Source organism: Microtus ochrogaster, chromosome 4 (assembly GCF_000317375.1).
Source record: "Microtus ochrogaster isolate Prairie Vole_2 chromosome 4, MicOch1.0, whole genome shotgun sequence".
NCBI lineage: Eukaryota > Metazoa > Chordata > Mammalia > Rodentia > Cricetidae > Microtus > Microtus ochrogaster.
In genome coordinates this window covers 38,233,004-38,249,759 of record NC_022011.1, presented here as the reverse complement: position 1 = coordinate 38,249,759, position 16,756 = coordinate 38,233,004, and the positions used below count along the sequence as shown (strand labels likewise).

Here is a 16,756-nt window from a genome sequence, read left to right as displayed (position 1 = left end):
AAAATATACCACAGCAAGACCTAATGCTGAGGACACTTTTTCCCACCAAGTTGACCCTGCCCTGGGTGCCAGACTCAGCCATCTATCCTTCTGTAACCTGCTCTCACACTGTCTTCTTTCTCATGTCACCAGATCTCTTCCCTGAAGAATAGGCTGAAGAAGGTCTCTACAACCACAGGCGATGGGGTGGCCAGAGCCTTTCTCAAAGCCCAGGCTGCTTTCTTTGGCAGCTACCGGAATGCACTGAAAATTGAGCCGGTGAGTAGCCTCATAGCATGTGACAGCATCCATGTTTGGTTAGGGATCCAATGGCTATGAAAAATCCTTGGTTCACCTCAAAAAGGTATGTTGTGTGTTTGTGTGTAGTAGAGGGTCTTGGGTGAAGGAGTCTTACGAGGCCTTTGTTTCTGTGAAGAGAAGACTTGAAAGCACCCCCCCTGCCTGTGTTAAATCACATGCCAGGTCCTTCATGGTTGTCCAGTTCTCACTGAAGGTTCACAGGTCAACTGATAGTAACAATTAGCTCTACTTTCCAAATGAGAGCACCAAGGGTTCAGGGAAAAGAATGGTTTGCCAACAGTTCCAAAGCTCATGATTTTGTCCTATGCCTCACTACCCCCTGTCTTTCAAAAGGTCTCCTCATCCTAGAGATTGACTTTTTGATGGCTCTTGTATATATAATCATGGTTTAAATGACAGCAACACACAGCTCCAATTCTGACTTGATCTTGGGCCCAGGCAAACCAATCAAGTGTTAAGAGGTGGTATAATTAAGGAAAATGTTGTCCTCACCCCTGTCTTGGAGAGTAGGAGAGCTGGCCCACTATTTCTCCAGGATTGGTTGGACCCCAGCAAGCTGGACACATTTTCACCCTGGTACTTACCTCATAGTTTTCACATGCATTTCTAGAATCCAGGTACATGTTGCTAGATACGAGCTGGACATATGAGCTCCCAGAGGAGTTGTTTTTCGTTGAGATTGACTGACAGGCTCTGGGTTAAAGAGCAGAAACCCAGGAGTTTAAAGGATGGCTTTATACTTCTTAGATGTATAAAAGTTGAACAAATCACTCCATGAGGTTAAACTTTACTTTCTTCACCTGCAAAATTTGAATAAGCGTGCTTGCCTGTCACGTCTGGTTGCTGTCAGCATCACACAAGCCCTAAAATTTGTCACAAGAAAGGTGAGACCTGCATGGGGTCTGATGAGTGAGGCTTGGAGGAACAGAACTGAAATGCCCTACTGTGCTGCAAATGTGGGCTGTTGAGCATATTACGACTTGGCGGCAATACTCCTGTGTCTGGAGTGGGAGGTTGAACTGAGCCAGATGTGGCAGAGGCTTGGATGTTGGTCTAGGAGTGTGCACTTTACTCTGTAGGAACATATTGTTCTAAGTGAAGATGTGATATGCTGATGGCAGGTTTGAGCAGTCAGACAATGTTGGGCTATACCAGGAGAAGTTTCCATGGTGGAAGAAAGGACTTGACCCAAGCAATAGTTGAAATATAGGAGGCACATGGCATATAATGTCAAGTGGCTCCTGAGATTGGGAAGAGGAGAGAGGATGGTGATGCTTCTGGTAAGAAAGGGGAAAGCCTGATACCATGGTATTCATACCAGTGGGATTTGTAATGGAAATGAATTGGCAAAGACTTAATGTTCACAGTAAACATTGGTAAGATGCCTTATGTATCTGTATAACTCCGTGTAATAATGCTATATATATAATATTTTATACACACACACACACACACACACACACACAGGTTTGGCTGTAGATGTGGCACATTTCCTTGAATCTAAGTTATCATTTGGTCATAAGATACACCTTTGTTGTAGATGTACCTTTGCTGTGGTGTTAAAGAAAAGAGAGCATGACATCAATTATCAGACACATCCATGTTTCAGTGGGAAGAAGTTTTTATCTAAGAATCGATGAGATATGGCAGAACCATCATGCTTTCACTCTCATTCATCTGTGCAAGAGTAGCTTTTGTCTGTAAAGCAAAACGGAAAACCAGAAGGCCTAAAGTTTCTCATTTAAGTGTTATGCTGATAGTGATCACCTTGTTACCTAAGTGGGTTTTAAGCTGTAAATTTAATTATATCATTTTCTCCTCATCTGAGAAATGGAATAGTACAGTTCCTCTTGCAAAATTGTTTAGAATGACTGCAGAGCACACATGAATGTAAAAAGCTACTGCAAGGCTGTAAGAATGGCATGTTACGTAATGATCTGGGATATGGGGCAGACAGTGCTACAGGACAGAAATGCTTCCCATTGATCGTATCTTTTAGCCATTTGTATGCCTATAAAATTGTACCAATTGGAGCTAAAAAGATGGCTTAGTAGTTAAGAATGCATATTATTCTTATAGAAAACCTGAGCAGTTCCCAGTACCTACACTAGGTGACTCACAACCACCTGTATGTAATTTGTGCATCAGAAGATCTGGTACCTTCTTCTAGCCTCATGAACAACACTCTTCAAGCACATAAACACACCCACACATACTCATGATAGATAGATAGATAGATAGATAGATAGATAGATAGATAGATAGATAGATAGATAGATAGATAGATAGATAGGTAGGTAATGTGCATTATCTACCTAGTTAGGACCAGATAGTTAGGTTGGAGATGTAGCTCAGTAGTAGAAAGCCTGCCTAGTATACACAAGGCCCTGAGTTCTAACCATTGCACTGAGAGAATAAAATAAAATAAACAGCACTTGCTCTTGCCTAAAATGTTTTAAGAAACAGAACTAGAAATAAGCCCCCTGGTCCCATCATCTAGAGTTGAAGTGGTGTCTCTTGTCTTCTATTTGCTTTTGGTTCATTTTGATTGGAGTCTTGAGTTTTAGTTTTGTTTTGTTTACTTCTTTTAAGCCTTTGAGGTGTCCTTGACAAATCCAGTATCCCACTTCCTAGTCGTTTTTGCCTTTTAGTTATGAGTAAGCACTTTTTACATCATATAAAATCTCTTATCAAATATCATTGATGAAAGCCTCTGGACCACAGTTACCTGGGAGGCTTCCAAAAGGGTAAATATGTAAGCTCAATGACAGATTGTTATCTAGTTCCTGTGATCTGAAATCAGGGCCAAGGCCCACACATTACCCTGTTGCTGGCCTTTGTTGACTTTTGTTGAGATTTCCAAATTTTAAGTCACACTGATAAGAACATCTTTTTCTAAATCTTAATGTATAATTTGAATGATTTTTCTTAAGCATTTTCCCTAGCATGAATTTACTGAGTCAGAGGATCCAAGAATATTTAAGGCTTTGGTGCTGAGGAGAAAAGGAATGGGTGACTGGGTACACAGCAGAGTGGAGGAGCAAGAGACTGAGAGAGAACCTGCAGAAAAGAGGACCCTCAGTAGCCCAGGAGTCTCTGCTGGCCCCTCTGCCACACCTGCTCTTCATACTTAAGTGTTGCTGTTCAGACTGGTATGGTGGCCTCCCACCCAGAACAGGGCTCTGTGGTAGTAGGAAACTGGTGAATTCAGAGCAACCACTTGCATTGCTCTGAAAACACAAACTACTGCTGTCTGCTGTGCTCCTAAGCAGCTGTGACCTAGGGTGCCTTCACACTTCTGAACCTTAGTTTCTTTTCATGCAGAGCCTGCTTCATGCAGGATTGTAGTGAAACTTAAATAAGCCCAGCGCAGGGCCTGCCTGCCAGCCTCAGAACAGCCAGCCTGTCTCCTGTTCCTCACAAGGATTCCTCTCCAGCTAGAAGTATTTGGGATGCAGCTACTGCGGGGCCAGTTGATCCCTGCTTCCCTGTGTAGAAGGACCACCCCTGGCCTGAAAGGCTCCTGCCTATGGCTTAGAGCTCACTTGAGAACCTTTGTGAGTTTTTTCCTACTGGAAACATTCAGAGTGCCTTTCTTTGGCATCAGAAGAAAGGAAAAGGCCCTCTTGTTGAGGCTGCTTCATACTGGGCCTAACCTGGGCTGCATGGGTCTTTTCAGGGCCAGGTGAGCTGTTTAAAAAGGACTTCCCTTAGTCAAAAAATGAGAAGATGAGAGAACAACTGTGTCTATCCTTCCTCAGCGTCTTTCCACAAATCAGAGTGTAGTTCACCTTCAACTGGCTTTCCAGCGACAATCTACCCAATTTACCTGAACTTTGCCTTGTCCATTTTACAGATGGGGCTGAGGCTCTCCTGGGCAGGATCTCCCCAGAGTGTAGGAGAGCAGAAGGAAACTCCAAGACAAAGTTTCTTCCACTGCATTCTCTGGCCTATGTCTGTATTGGTTCTCACATGTTCCATCCTGTGCCAAGTATAAGCCATGGTCCAGAATGTAGGTGTCAGCCAGTGTATTTTAACCCATTAGACAGAAGAATGGGTGAAAGATATGAATGTCAAAGTGGTGTTGGAGGCAGGGGTTGACCCCGGGCATGTGTTCCATGTGCATGTATTATTCCTTGTCCTATCTGGAGGCTCTGGAGGTAGCTTCTCCCTAGAAGAGGGAAGGTGTCCACAGATCACAGAGGCATCAGATCACAGTTACCTGGAAAACATCAATGGCAAAGCCCAGGGTATTTAACAGTGTTGGCCAAACCAACTCGTTTTTCGCACTTAAATGACAGAACCACAGCATCCAAAAAGCCCTGTTCGGAGAACCTCTTTATCCATGTCAAGCACAGCACAGGCTCCAGCTCATTTATTTAGGCCTTTTCTTGCTCTCTGACACGCCTCCTGGTAGTTGCCAGGCAACTCTGGGAGCAGCAGTGTGTGTTAGGGATTAACTAGTTAGTGCTGGGGTCCTTTTTAGCAAGAAGGAGATAAAAGACAAATGATTTTAATTGCTATGCAAAGGGTTCATTATCTGCTTGGTAGAAGAATGCAACTTTCACAGGGTAGGATAGTAGTATGGTTCTTGAATTGCCTTGAATGGCTCCCTTCTCCCTCCTAGAGAGAAGCATGCTTTTTTAAAAGATTATTCTGCTTTTCTCCTTTGTTTAAAATGATATCCAGATATCTGAGCAAAACTGACCCATCCCTTTTGAAACTCACTGGCCTCGATTTTGAAGATTTGTTGCTTCTGTGCACTCTCAACTTCTCTACATGGAGTCACCCTAGGGCAGAGCACATGAGGGTACATCCTCTGTATTTGCCCACTGTGGGTACTGGAAATACCTGCTCAAAGAGTTGAACCTGGGCATGTTGGCACCTGGAGAAGTGGCTTGTTATGTTTGTGAAACATTACAAGTACTCTTTTTTCAGTTAGCTAGTAATGCCCTCTTAGGGCTAATCCATGACCCTGCCTTCCTAAGATGACAGGAGCCCAGATCCTGCCCATAGTGCTGGGGTGAATGCCATAAACAAGCTGTATAAACACGAAGCGTCCAGCTCAGTTTGCTTCTACTTTCTCCGTGACCAACACTCGTGCCATCCACCTTATAGCGCTTATTTTTGCACATGATTCTGCTGAGTCATATTTATTCACCTAAAAATCCTTGAAGGCCATAGAAGTTAAAATAAAGACAGATTGATAGCTTGGCTTTCAAGCATGGATGTACCAGGCTGTGTTGCAGCAGGTTGGAACTATTCCACATGCATCAGAATCCTGCTTGAGTAACATTGTTCATCTCCTGGGTTTGCATAGAGAAACCTGTATTTATGCTTACCTTTTGAGCGATGGAAAATTATTCTTAAGCAGTAAAACTAAGACATCACTACAACCCCACCAGTCATGTGGGTATTGCATTTATTTGTTTTCCATGATGCAAAGGGTGTCCAGAGCTCAGCAGATTAAAAGTTAAAGTCCATTTCTTCCACATTGAATGTGGCATCATGTACATTTTACACAGCATGACACTGAGTAAGCCTCAGCCATTATTGTCCTGGCCACACTCCCCTGCTGGGCTGTTAGGTTGTTCCTAGCTTTCATTACTTTAGGTATGCTCCACCAAACATCTCTGTGAATAAAGCTTTGGGGTATTCTTATTTCTAAGCCTCTTGGGTAGAAGAAATTGAAGTGTGTGCAGGAGCCTGACTATGGGTGCCAACTGTCCCAGTGTGGGGTAAAGGCCAGTTTCAGCTGATTCACATGAGAGAGACTCAGAGTGGGACATACCAAGGATCTTTGATGGGCTGTGGTATACGTGGACTCCTAGAGCACTCATAGGGTAGTGACTAATTTCCCATGTTTCCATTTTGAGCCAAAAAGGACTTAGACTTAAGACACTTAAGTTTCAACACAGATGAGAAAGGAGGAAGCCAATAGAGTAGAATGGGTGCCTATGGCCATGTACAGACCCTGTGACCCTCCCCACATCTTAGGAATGGACTCTTAGTCTATCTTCAGACATTCTTTTTCAGTTGTACGAAATATAAGATTTGCTGTTCTGACCATTGAAAATGACATAGCTCAGGGGTTGCTATATTCATAGGGCTGTACAGCCATCACCACTGTCTGCTTTTACAGTCTCTTATCCCTCTCAACAGATCCTGAGTGTGCATTATCCAGTAACTTCTCGTTTCTATCCCCTGTAGTCCCTAGGAAGTGGAAAGGTGCCATTTTGTCCCTATGTCTGGCTTACTTCGTGTTACATAAATTTAAAGTTCATCCAAGTTGCAATAGATACCAAAATGCCATCCATTTGTAAGACTGAGCATGAGCATGCTCAGTCCATAATAGCCCACGCATGGGCAAACCACTTTGTGTTTTCCCTTCCTCTGTTGACCTCACAGACTCTTCCTGTTAATCCAGGCTTTATAAAGGCGAATTGTCTCGCCTCTTGGCTCTTGTCAATAGCTCTATGGAATGTGTACAAGCTTTGTACCTTGTAGTGGAGTTGCTGCATTCTGGGGTAATTCCAGGTTTAACGTTTGGTCGATTTGTGGAGCAGGGATGGAACCCAGGACTTTATACATCCTTGCTATGCTCTTCTACTGAGCCACACCTCAGCCCTGTGGAACTATCAAATTGTTTTCTTCACAGAACCCAAGCTTTCATTGCATGGAGAGTGGTGCAGACATGAAGGAAAAGTTTGTGAAAGATTGTCTTGTTTTCCCATTTGTGTGGACAAGCAGTCTGGGAGTTAGAGCCAGAGCCTGAGCTGCACAGGTTCTCTGCAGAGAACAGGACTGAAGAAAGGGGCTCCTGCTCTCAGAAGCTAGTGCTCACACCCTCTCTCTCTCCTCCCTTTCCCCTTCTACCTCCACCTCCCTCTGAACTACTGGTCATCTGAATTCAATATCATATCCTGAGGATGGAGCAGAGAATGATGCTCCCAGCACTGGGCTTTTAGAGTTACCACAGCAGCTCTGTGGTAAGGGAGCTAAGGCGGTCCCAGTGAAGGGAAAGCATGGCTTTGACTCTGTCATACTAATGGATGTATTTGAAAGTCTTGATTCTCACAATTCTCGTCTGTAAATGGAAATAGTACCTACTTATGATTATTGCAAAAAATAATGCTGGTAATGATATTGGCTGAAAGTTGGCCATTCCTGGTTGATAGGAAGGTGAAGTGGGAAGAGGAAAGAATGGGACTGCTGCATTCCAGAGCAGTGGTGTCCATGTGTGCACAGCAGGACACCTGGAACCATGCAGCTCACACAGCTTATGACCACTCCAGTCTTCACTTTTGAGCTAACAGGGGAAATACATCTTTTATCTCAAATGCTACCGAGTAGAGTTGAACAAAATCCCATGTTTAATGATTTTCTTTAATAAGCTTTTGCTATTTGTTCAACTGTGTAGTTGCTCCCAACATTTGCAGGCAGGCATGGCTCAAGATGAAGACATTCACCAGAGTCAGTTTTTAAAATATATCAGAGAAAATATAATTGAAACATTTTTTTCTATTTCATAAGAAAGAAAGAGAGATTTTGCTGTTGGGAAATGTGACTGTGATTCAGTGCTGGCACGAAATTGGCCACAGCACAGACACTAGTACAGCTCAGGAGGCTGCTACCTCAGAGTCACACAGCAAATTCCAGAGGAACTGAGAGCCATTGTTCTAAGCCTGCTGCCCAACTGAGTAAGCACCTAAGTGTGAAAGGTGCAGACTGGCAGGAAATGTGCTTAAATGCTGTGATCAAGCCTGACTGAGCATTTTCAAAGTGCACCCATCACTGAACCTCCAGAACACTTGAAAAGGTAAACTACAACCAGCATGTTACAGGTGATATCAGCGGGGCTCAGGGCCTTGACTTGATCTCATTTGATGGTTGGCCCTGCCTCCTCTCTTGTGTTGCTCCTTTCAGTAGATTCAGCAGCCCTCACAGAGTATCAGTACATGTCCAGCTGGTGATTGCTAGTGAGAGGATGAATGCCCTCTTTCTGTGTTTGGAGTGGAGGTCATATTTTAGTGGAGCCACTTATGTTTTTTTTTTTTTCCACACCTTTAATCCCAGCACTCAGGAGGCAGAAGCAGGGGGATCTCTGAGTTTGAGGCCAGTCTACAGAATGAGTTCCAGGACAGCCAGGGTTACAAAGAGAAACCCAGTCTTGGATGAACTTTAAATTTATGTAACACGAAGTAAGCCAGACATAGGGACAAAATGGCACCTTTCCACTTCCTAGGGACTACAGGGGATAGAAACGAGAAGTTACTGGATAATGCACACTCAGGATCTGTTGAGAGGGATAAGAGACTGTAAAAGCAGACAGTGGTGATGGCTGTACAGCCCTATGAATATAGCAACCCCTGAGCTATGTCATTTTCAATGGTCAGAACAGCAAATCTTATATTTCGTACAACTGAAAAAGAATGTCTGAAGATAGACTAAGAGTCCATTCCTAAGATGTGGGGAGGGTCACAGGGTCTGTACATGGCCATAGGCACCCATTCCACTCTATTGGCTTCCTCCTTTCTCATCTGTGTTGAAACTTAAGTGTCTTAAGTCTAAGTCCTTTTTGGCTCAAAATGGAAACATGGGAAATTAGTCACTACCCTATGACTAATGTGTACAAGCATTGTACCTTGTAGAGGAGTTGCTGCATTCTGGGGTAATTCCAGGTTTAACGTTTGGTCGATTTGGGGGAGGGGGATGAGTCACCTAAAGCATCATCTGACATAAGCTGACATACACACAAGCATGTCAACATAAAGCGAAGGCCTGGTCAGCAACTGTCTGGTAGCTGACCAGAGCCATTTAGAGTCTGAAAAGGATCATGTGTGATGTTATCATGCAATCATGCACAGTCTTTATTCTCTTTTTAGGTTATGTGTGCAGGAAAAGCTTGGCCCAAGGATTGACTGTGACAACAATAGTGCTGTATCTTTGTTAGAATCAGAGGCAAACAGAAGGGGTTACAGTTTGCCATGTTTAAATCAAATAGTCTCATTATGTGACCTTATGCCTTTTCAATGAGACCTGAAAAGGAAATATTTCTGATTAATTTCCGATGATAACACTTGACAGTATGGAACCACCTGTGACTTTGCATGCATAGCCACACTATGAGCTTCTGAAGTGCAGGACATGCTATTCTTTCTCCCATTTGGCCTATATAGTGTCCATGGCACCATGATGTTTGTGTGACATAGGATGAGCAGAGGATACTGTCGGGCTCCAGGGGGCGGGGAGTGGGATAGGCTCTGCAGAGATGTCTGTCACCACCTCATTGGAGGAGCTGGAAGCCTGGTCCCAAAAGGCAGTGGGGTGCCATGTTCCTGGGTACCTGGTTGATACCTAGGATATTGTCAACAGCTATCCTGTAAATGAATGAAAACAATGGCATTTGTTGTTTGGGACCTGCAAAGCAGTTTTGTTAAATAAATCAACACTTTTAGTCTTAAGGAAAAGAAAAGACTATGGGGCATTTATCCTGTTGGGGCTTTTTACACAGGATAGGACCTTTGTTGCATTTTTCAGTCACCATACAGGGAGAGTGGGATAGCCCATTTTACCGACAGGAAACTGAGGCCAGAAAGTATCACTTTTTCAGAATGGCAGAACCAGAATCCCACTCCTCCATCTGCCTGTGTCTGGGGGCCATGCTCTTTGCCCCACAGTGGGGATGACCATATGGTCTGTGTTACATACTGTTTGGGAGCCTTTCTGGGAAAACTGAGTTGGTTTTTTTCTCAGGAGTCAGTTCCTCTAATCTGTGTGAATGTTTCTTGACAAATACAGGTTAAAATAACACCATTTATTAACTATTCTGCAAAGGGGAAATGTCAAATTTTTATATTTCTTTTTTTAAAAACATTCCCTTAATAAATAATTTTAATTGCCTAATATTTTGTTGTTTAAATATTTGATATTTATAGTGATAATTGGATGAATAGGTAAAACATGAGTTTGAATACAGCCTTCCCCTCCTGTCCTGTGCTGACACCTAGTGGTAAGCTTCCTCACAACAGCATATCAGCCATACTCATGTTCTCAGCTCATTTTAGAATTTTTTTAATCAATTGTTCTCACCATAATAAAAGTAACTGCATTAATAAAACTCTGATCTATTAAAGATCCCTGTAACCATAACCATAGTTTTTATTTTAATTTGTGAATTTTAAGTCAGTTATTATCAAACCTTGATAGTAGAAAATGCTACAGACATTTGAAAATCTGGAAATAAATGTGTGAACTTTCGATGGCCCCGACCAGCTACCAAACCTGTCCTTAGATACAAGCTGGCATGCTCTAACAAATAAGACCCGGTCACTATTCTTAAGGACATTACAGGGGTGGAGGCCAAAAATGAGCAGTAGGGCTGCAGTCAGGATGTAACTTCAGGAACGGAGTACTGTGGGAAGTGGCAAGGAAGGGTAGCTTCCCAGGGAGGCCATCCCACCTGGATGAGATCCTTGGGGGCAGGAAAGAAGCAGCACATGCGGGGGTTGGGGGCCTTGGAGGAGCATTGCATAGACAGAAAAGGGTTTAGTCCCAATGTGTGATCTAGCACCTCCAGAATAGCGTTCCTAGAATTGGAGGTTGATGGGCTTTTAACCTCACAGATTTTGGAATGAATGTTCCTGTCACCTACTGCAACTGTTTTATATATTTACAGAGCATCATGCTGGAGCCCTACTGTTTAGAAAAACAATACGAGGTTCATTTTGCTTGACCCAGCGCTTTTCAAAAACTCTTCCCTTGCCACATCCATGTATTCCATCTGACTCTTACTCCTCTCAGTGGTTTGGGAAACACTGCTGTGGCTGATATGGACAATGGACTCAGGACACTAGCTGTGTTCTTCTTACCTAAGTTCTGACTGTGAATCTCAGGAAAAAAAAAAACAAGTTTGTTCTTTTTCCAAAAGATTTTTTGTCTGATCAGAGAGAGAATTTTGGACAACAGGTGGTATTGAGACCCAGTTCCCAACCTTCATAGCATAGGGCCATTGACTGCCATTTGTTCCCTAGGTCCAGCAACTTAATCAGCTTGTTAGATTAATTCAACCCAGGACAACAGAAAGGGGTGCTAATAAAAGGAAGTGGGTGAACACATTACAGAGGAGATGAGACTCAAAGTGGCAGAGAGGACCTAGAGACCAGCAATGGCTATGGTGGTGTTCCCAAGGCTGAGGAACAGTTGACTGTGTTGAAACATGCAGTTGGGATGGAGCCCCGCCCCCCCAGGAGCGGGGACAGGAAGAAGTATGTTCAGAGACAAGGAGAGACTTAGCAAGACTTAGCATAGTGATAAGGGTACCATGGAGGCTGCAGCATGGATGCTTGAATTGCACAAGGACAGACCATTGCTGGGCAGCCTTCCCATACAGGCAGTGGGAGTGGGGTGGTAGCATGCAAGCTTCCCCTTCCTGCATTTTCTCCTCCATGTCTCGTCGATGCTTCACCTAGGTCAAACCAGGTAAGCAGCCAGCTGGTCTAGAGACAAGGAGCTCCACGTGTAGTGCTCGGCCACATGTGTGCAGTATAGAGCAGGAGTATAGGGACAAGTCTCAACCAGATAGTTAACTATTTATGGACCCCTCCTCCTTAGCAATTAGTCCATGGTGAACAGCATAATGAAGCCCCTTGGGTTTTCAGTAGACTTGATGCAAACCTAGACTCTATCTCTTCCAGCTTTGTGTCTCCAGACAAGTTACTGTACCTTCCTGAACCCCATTTCCTCAATTATAAATGAAGGAAGAAAAAGATACCTTCATGGGACCTCAATGATCTATGTCTGGCTTAAACAGGAATGTCAGAAATTTGCACATATTGATTGGCTACCTCCAAACTTGAGTGAATTTGGTGAAGTCTCTTGCATAGGGATGATCAGCGAGTAGAGGTTCCATTTGCATTTGTACTGTGGTCATCTCCTCAAAGCTGGCAGGTGGGGAAAGCTTGTAAAGCATACTCTGGGTAACCCCATTGTTGGAGAAGTACTCTATATGTATTGTTGAATTCATTTGGAAACAGTTAAAGAAAAATTGAGATTCTGGGAGAGCTAGCATTAAAAAGCTGTGAAGCCTTGAGCATCCTCCTCCCTGAACCACACAAGATTTTCATTTGCTAAGTGGGGCTAAAAATGCCACCCTCATAAAATTGCTTTGAGAATCAAACGCAATGGCAGATGTAAAGTCCTTGTCCGTGCTCTTCCCTGCCCTCCACCAGAAGCTTTTTATCCAGCAATACCCAATTCACCAGCAGTCACATTCTATGGAGGCGTGGCAGGAGTTTGGAAAGCCTTTAGCTGGAGATTATTTTATGTTTGGTTTGCTGGTCCCTGCTAGTGATGTGACCTGGCAGGTCTCTGCTCAGCCCTGTTCCTATCAGTCACAGCTCACTGATATTAATTCCTATATTACTCGCCTGCAACTGTCTTCAGCTGCTTTCCTACTGCACTGCACTTTCACTCTCATCTTTACAGCATTAACAATGGCCCGTAGGGTTTGAGGTTGTCCTGAACAAGTCGACTGCCAGATTAAAAGGTCATAAGCATCTAGTTTCTGAAGGGAGCTTCCCTTCCATGGGCAATGTCAAACAAAAATAGCATGAGAGAAAGGCACCTTTCTTTTGTTTATATTTTCTTAGGTAAATGTGCACGGTGTTATTCCTGATGTGCTAGATATGAAACTTGAAGCAGGGAGAGTTGAAATCACTTAGGTTAACACTGGGAGCAAGTGCTTTTCAAGGCCTTCCTCTACACACCCTCTTCTTGATGTACAATGAAGTCCCTAAGCTGGGGATGTGCATCTCTAGTTGAACCTACCCCTGAAGCTGAGATGGACAGATCCCTAGAGCCTAGAAATTTAAAGCCAGACTGGACAGTATCACAAAGCCACACACATATATCCCCCCCCCCCAATAAATTAAGTTATATCCAGCCCCTGAAACAACTATTCTAGGAAGACATGGGTAGGAGATATGATGATGAGCATAGTGAATGGCAAGAAATGCAAATAAGCAAATAAAGGATCTGGCCAAAATGTCGAGTGAGGTAGGTGCTGGGAGAGAGACTTGGCTAGCCTATCTAGTCTACACTGTCCCAGCTGTATCTTATCATCTTGATGATGGTTTCCAGAGCCTAGCATGGGTTTCCTCCTGTGGAATGAGCCTTCAATCCACTCAGGTGATTGCCTCTATAACATTTCTTTCACTATTTATTGCACCCGTGGGCATATCTTGCCATGCTAGGCATTATTTTAGTCCACAGAGAAAACAGCTGGGTAGGGTATTGATGACCTCCCTCCACAGGCTACATAAGCTAGGCATGATTTTTCCATGTCCTGTGACCAAAATGATACACACAAATTTCAATGAAATAAGTTATCCTAATTAGTTGCTTTCTATTGCTGCACTAAATGGCATGACCAAAAGTACCTTAGGGAGGAAAGGATTTATTTATCCCAGTCACAGTGGATTATTGAGGGAAGTCAAGGCAGGGACTCAAGCAGGAACCAGGTCCATGGTAGAAAGCTGCTTGCTGGCTTACTCACCGTGCCTTGCCCAGACTACTTCCTTATATACCCAAAATCACCTACCCAGTGGTGCTCCCACCCACAATATACTAGGCTCTCCTACATCAGTCAGTAATCAAGAAAAGGCTGGTGATTCAATTTCTCAGTTGAGATTCCCTCTTCCAAGATACACCTAAGGATTGTGTGAAGTTGACAAAAGTCAACCAGCACAGAAGATAAATGTGGATAAGAGCTTTTCTGTGTCGTTTATGCATAGAAGTCATTTTTCTTGCTAAAAACACCCCATGATTTATACTTCCCTGAGTATTGTCCAAGTGTGTCTGAGACTGGTGAGTGTGTTAAAGTCTGATGGTAATCTTAATTTTCTTTCTTTAGTCAGTGTTCTTTCTTACTAGATGCCAATGGGTTGTCATTGTTTCTCTCATCCTCTCTCTCCCTTCCTCCATTCCTTCTTCCCTCCTTCTCTTTCTTTCTCCCTCCCTCCCTCCCTCCTTCTCTCCTTCCCTCTCTCCCTCCCTCCCTCTCCATTACTCCTTCCTTGTCTCTCTGTCTCTCTGTCTTTCTCTCTCTCTCTCTCTCTCTCTCTCTCTCTCTCTTTCTCTCATATACACACAGCAGTTTGACTAAACTGTCTGGAGTAGCTGTTTTGTTTCTGTAGTCTCATGTGTGCTACATAGTTCCTCAGAATATTTGAAATAAGTTTTAATTATGTAGAAAACATACAATATTGTACATCAAGATGTTTTATTTAATCATAGATTTTTTTTAAATTTTATTGATTTTTATTAAGCTCTACATTTTTCTCTGATCCCCTCCCTGCCTCTCCCTTCCCCTTTAATCCTCTCCCAAGGTCCCCATGCTCCTAATTTACTCAGGAGATCTTATCTTTTTCTGATTTCTACTTCCCATGTAGATTAGATCTATGTAAACCTGTCTTAGTGTCCTCATTGTTGTCAAAGTTCTCTGGGATTATGGCTTGTAGGCTGGCTTTCTTTGCTTTATGTTTAAAAACCACCTATGAGTGAGTAAATGTGATAATTGTTTTTCTGGGTCTGGGTTACCTCACTCAAAATAATATTTTCTAGCTTCATCCAATTTCCTGCAGAATTCAAGATGTCTTTTTTTTTTTCCTGCTGTGTAGTAATCCATTGTGTAAAGGTACCACATTTTCCTTATCCATTCTTCAGTCGAGGGGCATTTAGGTTGTTTCCAGGTTCTGGCTATGACAAACAAAGCTGATACTAACATAGCTAAGCACATGTCCTTGTGGCACTTAATCATAGATTTTTTTTTTAATCATAGATTTTTAAGTTTGCTTTTTTTCCTTTTTCTTCAGAGTGTCTTAACTAGCCATGTTCTTAGTCTTCTTTGCCTATCTTCAATATTTCTTACTTTCTTTATTTTCTTCTTTTTCCTTGGAAGCATTTTATATTATTTAAATTAATAATGATTTCCTTAAAGCATTCTTTGATGAGTGAATATTTCTCTAATTTCAATCCTTTAGCTTTTTGTTCTTAGATTTCTAAAATTTTATGATTAAGATATGTACTTCTTTCATGCCTTGATGTTTTTAGCTAGTTTTAACATGATGCATACTTTTTAAAATTATTTTTTATTTTCATTTTGTGTATATAAATGTTTTGTCTATGTACATATACCACATGCATGCAGTGCCCATAGAGACCAGAAGAGGTTATTAGATCTCTGTTGCCAACCATTGGAACTACCACTTGAGTGCTAGGAACTGAACCCACATCCTCTGAAAGAGCAGCCTCTCTGGTCTGTGTGCTGTTCAGTAGATCAAACCCTGCCCCCAGGACTCTCACTCCTGGAAGGGAGCCCTGATGTTTTCCCATGAAAAGCCAGAGGTCTCATGGGGCTATTGAACAAGACCACACCAACACTGCAGAGGCTGGCATCCATGCAGTTCTGGGAGCTGTTCTCAGCTGGGCCAGCATGCTTCTGCATGCCCCTAATGGTGTTTGGAGCTTCCCCTGCTCTTAGGTCTGTTGACACAGATACCAACACTGAGCGGGTCTGTCAGTGGTTCCGTACAAAGTGCTCACCCACTTGAAGTTTGGGGTCCTGGTTGATATAGTTTTGTTGTACATGCTGCACTTTGTCAGGACTTGTTATTTATTCTTCTTTTTTATGTGGAGCTTTGAAAAGGTTAGAGCATGCCAGGCAGTGGTGGTGCACACCTTTAATCCCAGCGCTTGAAAAACGGGGGGAAAGAAAAAGAGGGTGAACCACAGCACTACCAGTCTGCTGCTTCTACCCAAACCCCAGAATGCAATGGCCCTTTCTGTTTTTTCTATTTCTCCTTGAGAAATCCAACAAAATATAAAGTGTCTTTATCAATGGTATTAAGTGCCCTCGTGCAACAAACATGTAGTGGAGGAAGCCAGAGCAGAAAGCTCAAGACTCTTTCAAGCCCTGCTGAGTGCTCTGGAGGACAAAAAACCTGAGGAAGGTAAGGATGAGAGGGAACCCGGGGTGGGGGATGGGGAATGGGCTTCTTGATGCTCTTCTCAGAAGCAGGGCATCTAAGCCTTAACCTGAAAAAGAAATACACAGGCAGATAGCCAGGCTTGGAGCAAGCACAGAGACCCAAGGCAGAAGTGTGTTGGTGTGACTGAGGGACAGATGCAAGATGGAGCTACTGGAAGAACAGGAAGCAAAGGAGCAGGCAGGTGAACCATCATGAAGGACCATGTATGCTTGGGGAAAATCCACAGATTTTCACCCATGCACAGAAGAAACCAGTGGAGGTACTTTAGACATGACCATAGCATGATCCAGTTTAACTCTTAAGGCATTTATTTATTGGCTTTTCTGTGTGGTCAGAGCCATGGGGGCATAGCATCAAGTCAGAGAGCTGACTTTCTGCCCAGATTGTGAGAGAACATTATGGCCAAT

At 43.2% G+C, this 16,756-nt stretch overlaps 1 protein-coding gene across 4 annotated transcripts in view; it reads left to right on the top strand.

Annotated features, from left to right (window-relative positions):
• Dennd1a (DENN domain containing 1A) overlaps window positions 1-16,756 on the top strand; it is a 536,773-nt gene that overhangs the window by 383,084 nt on the left and 136,933 nt on the right. For all 4 annotated transcript variants that reach the window (XM_026778778.1, XM_026778777.1, XM_013345984.2 and 1 more), the window contains one exon: window positions 133-258. In XM_026778778.1, coding sequence (XP_026634579.1) covers window positions 133-258 — 126 coding nt within the window. The remainder of the gene's footprint in view (window positions 1-132; window positions 259-16,756) is intronic.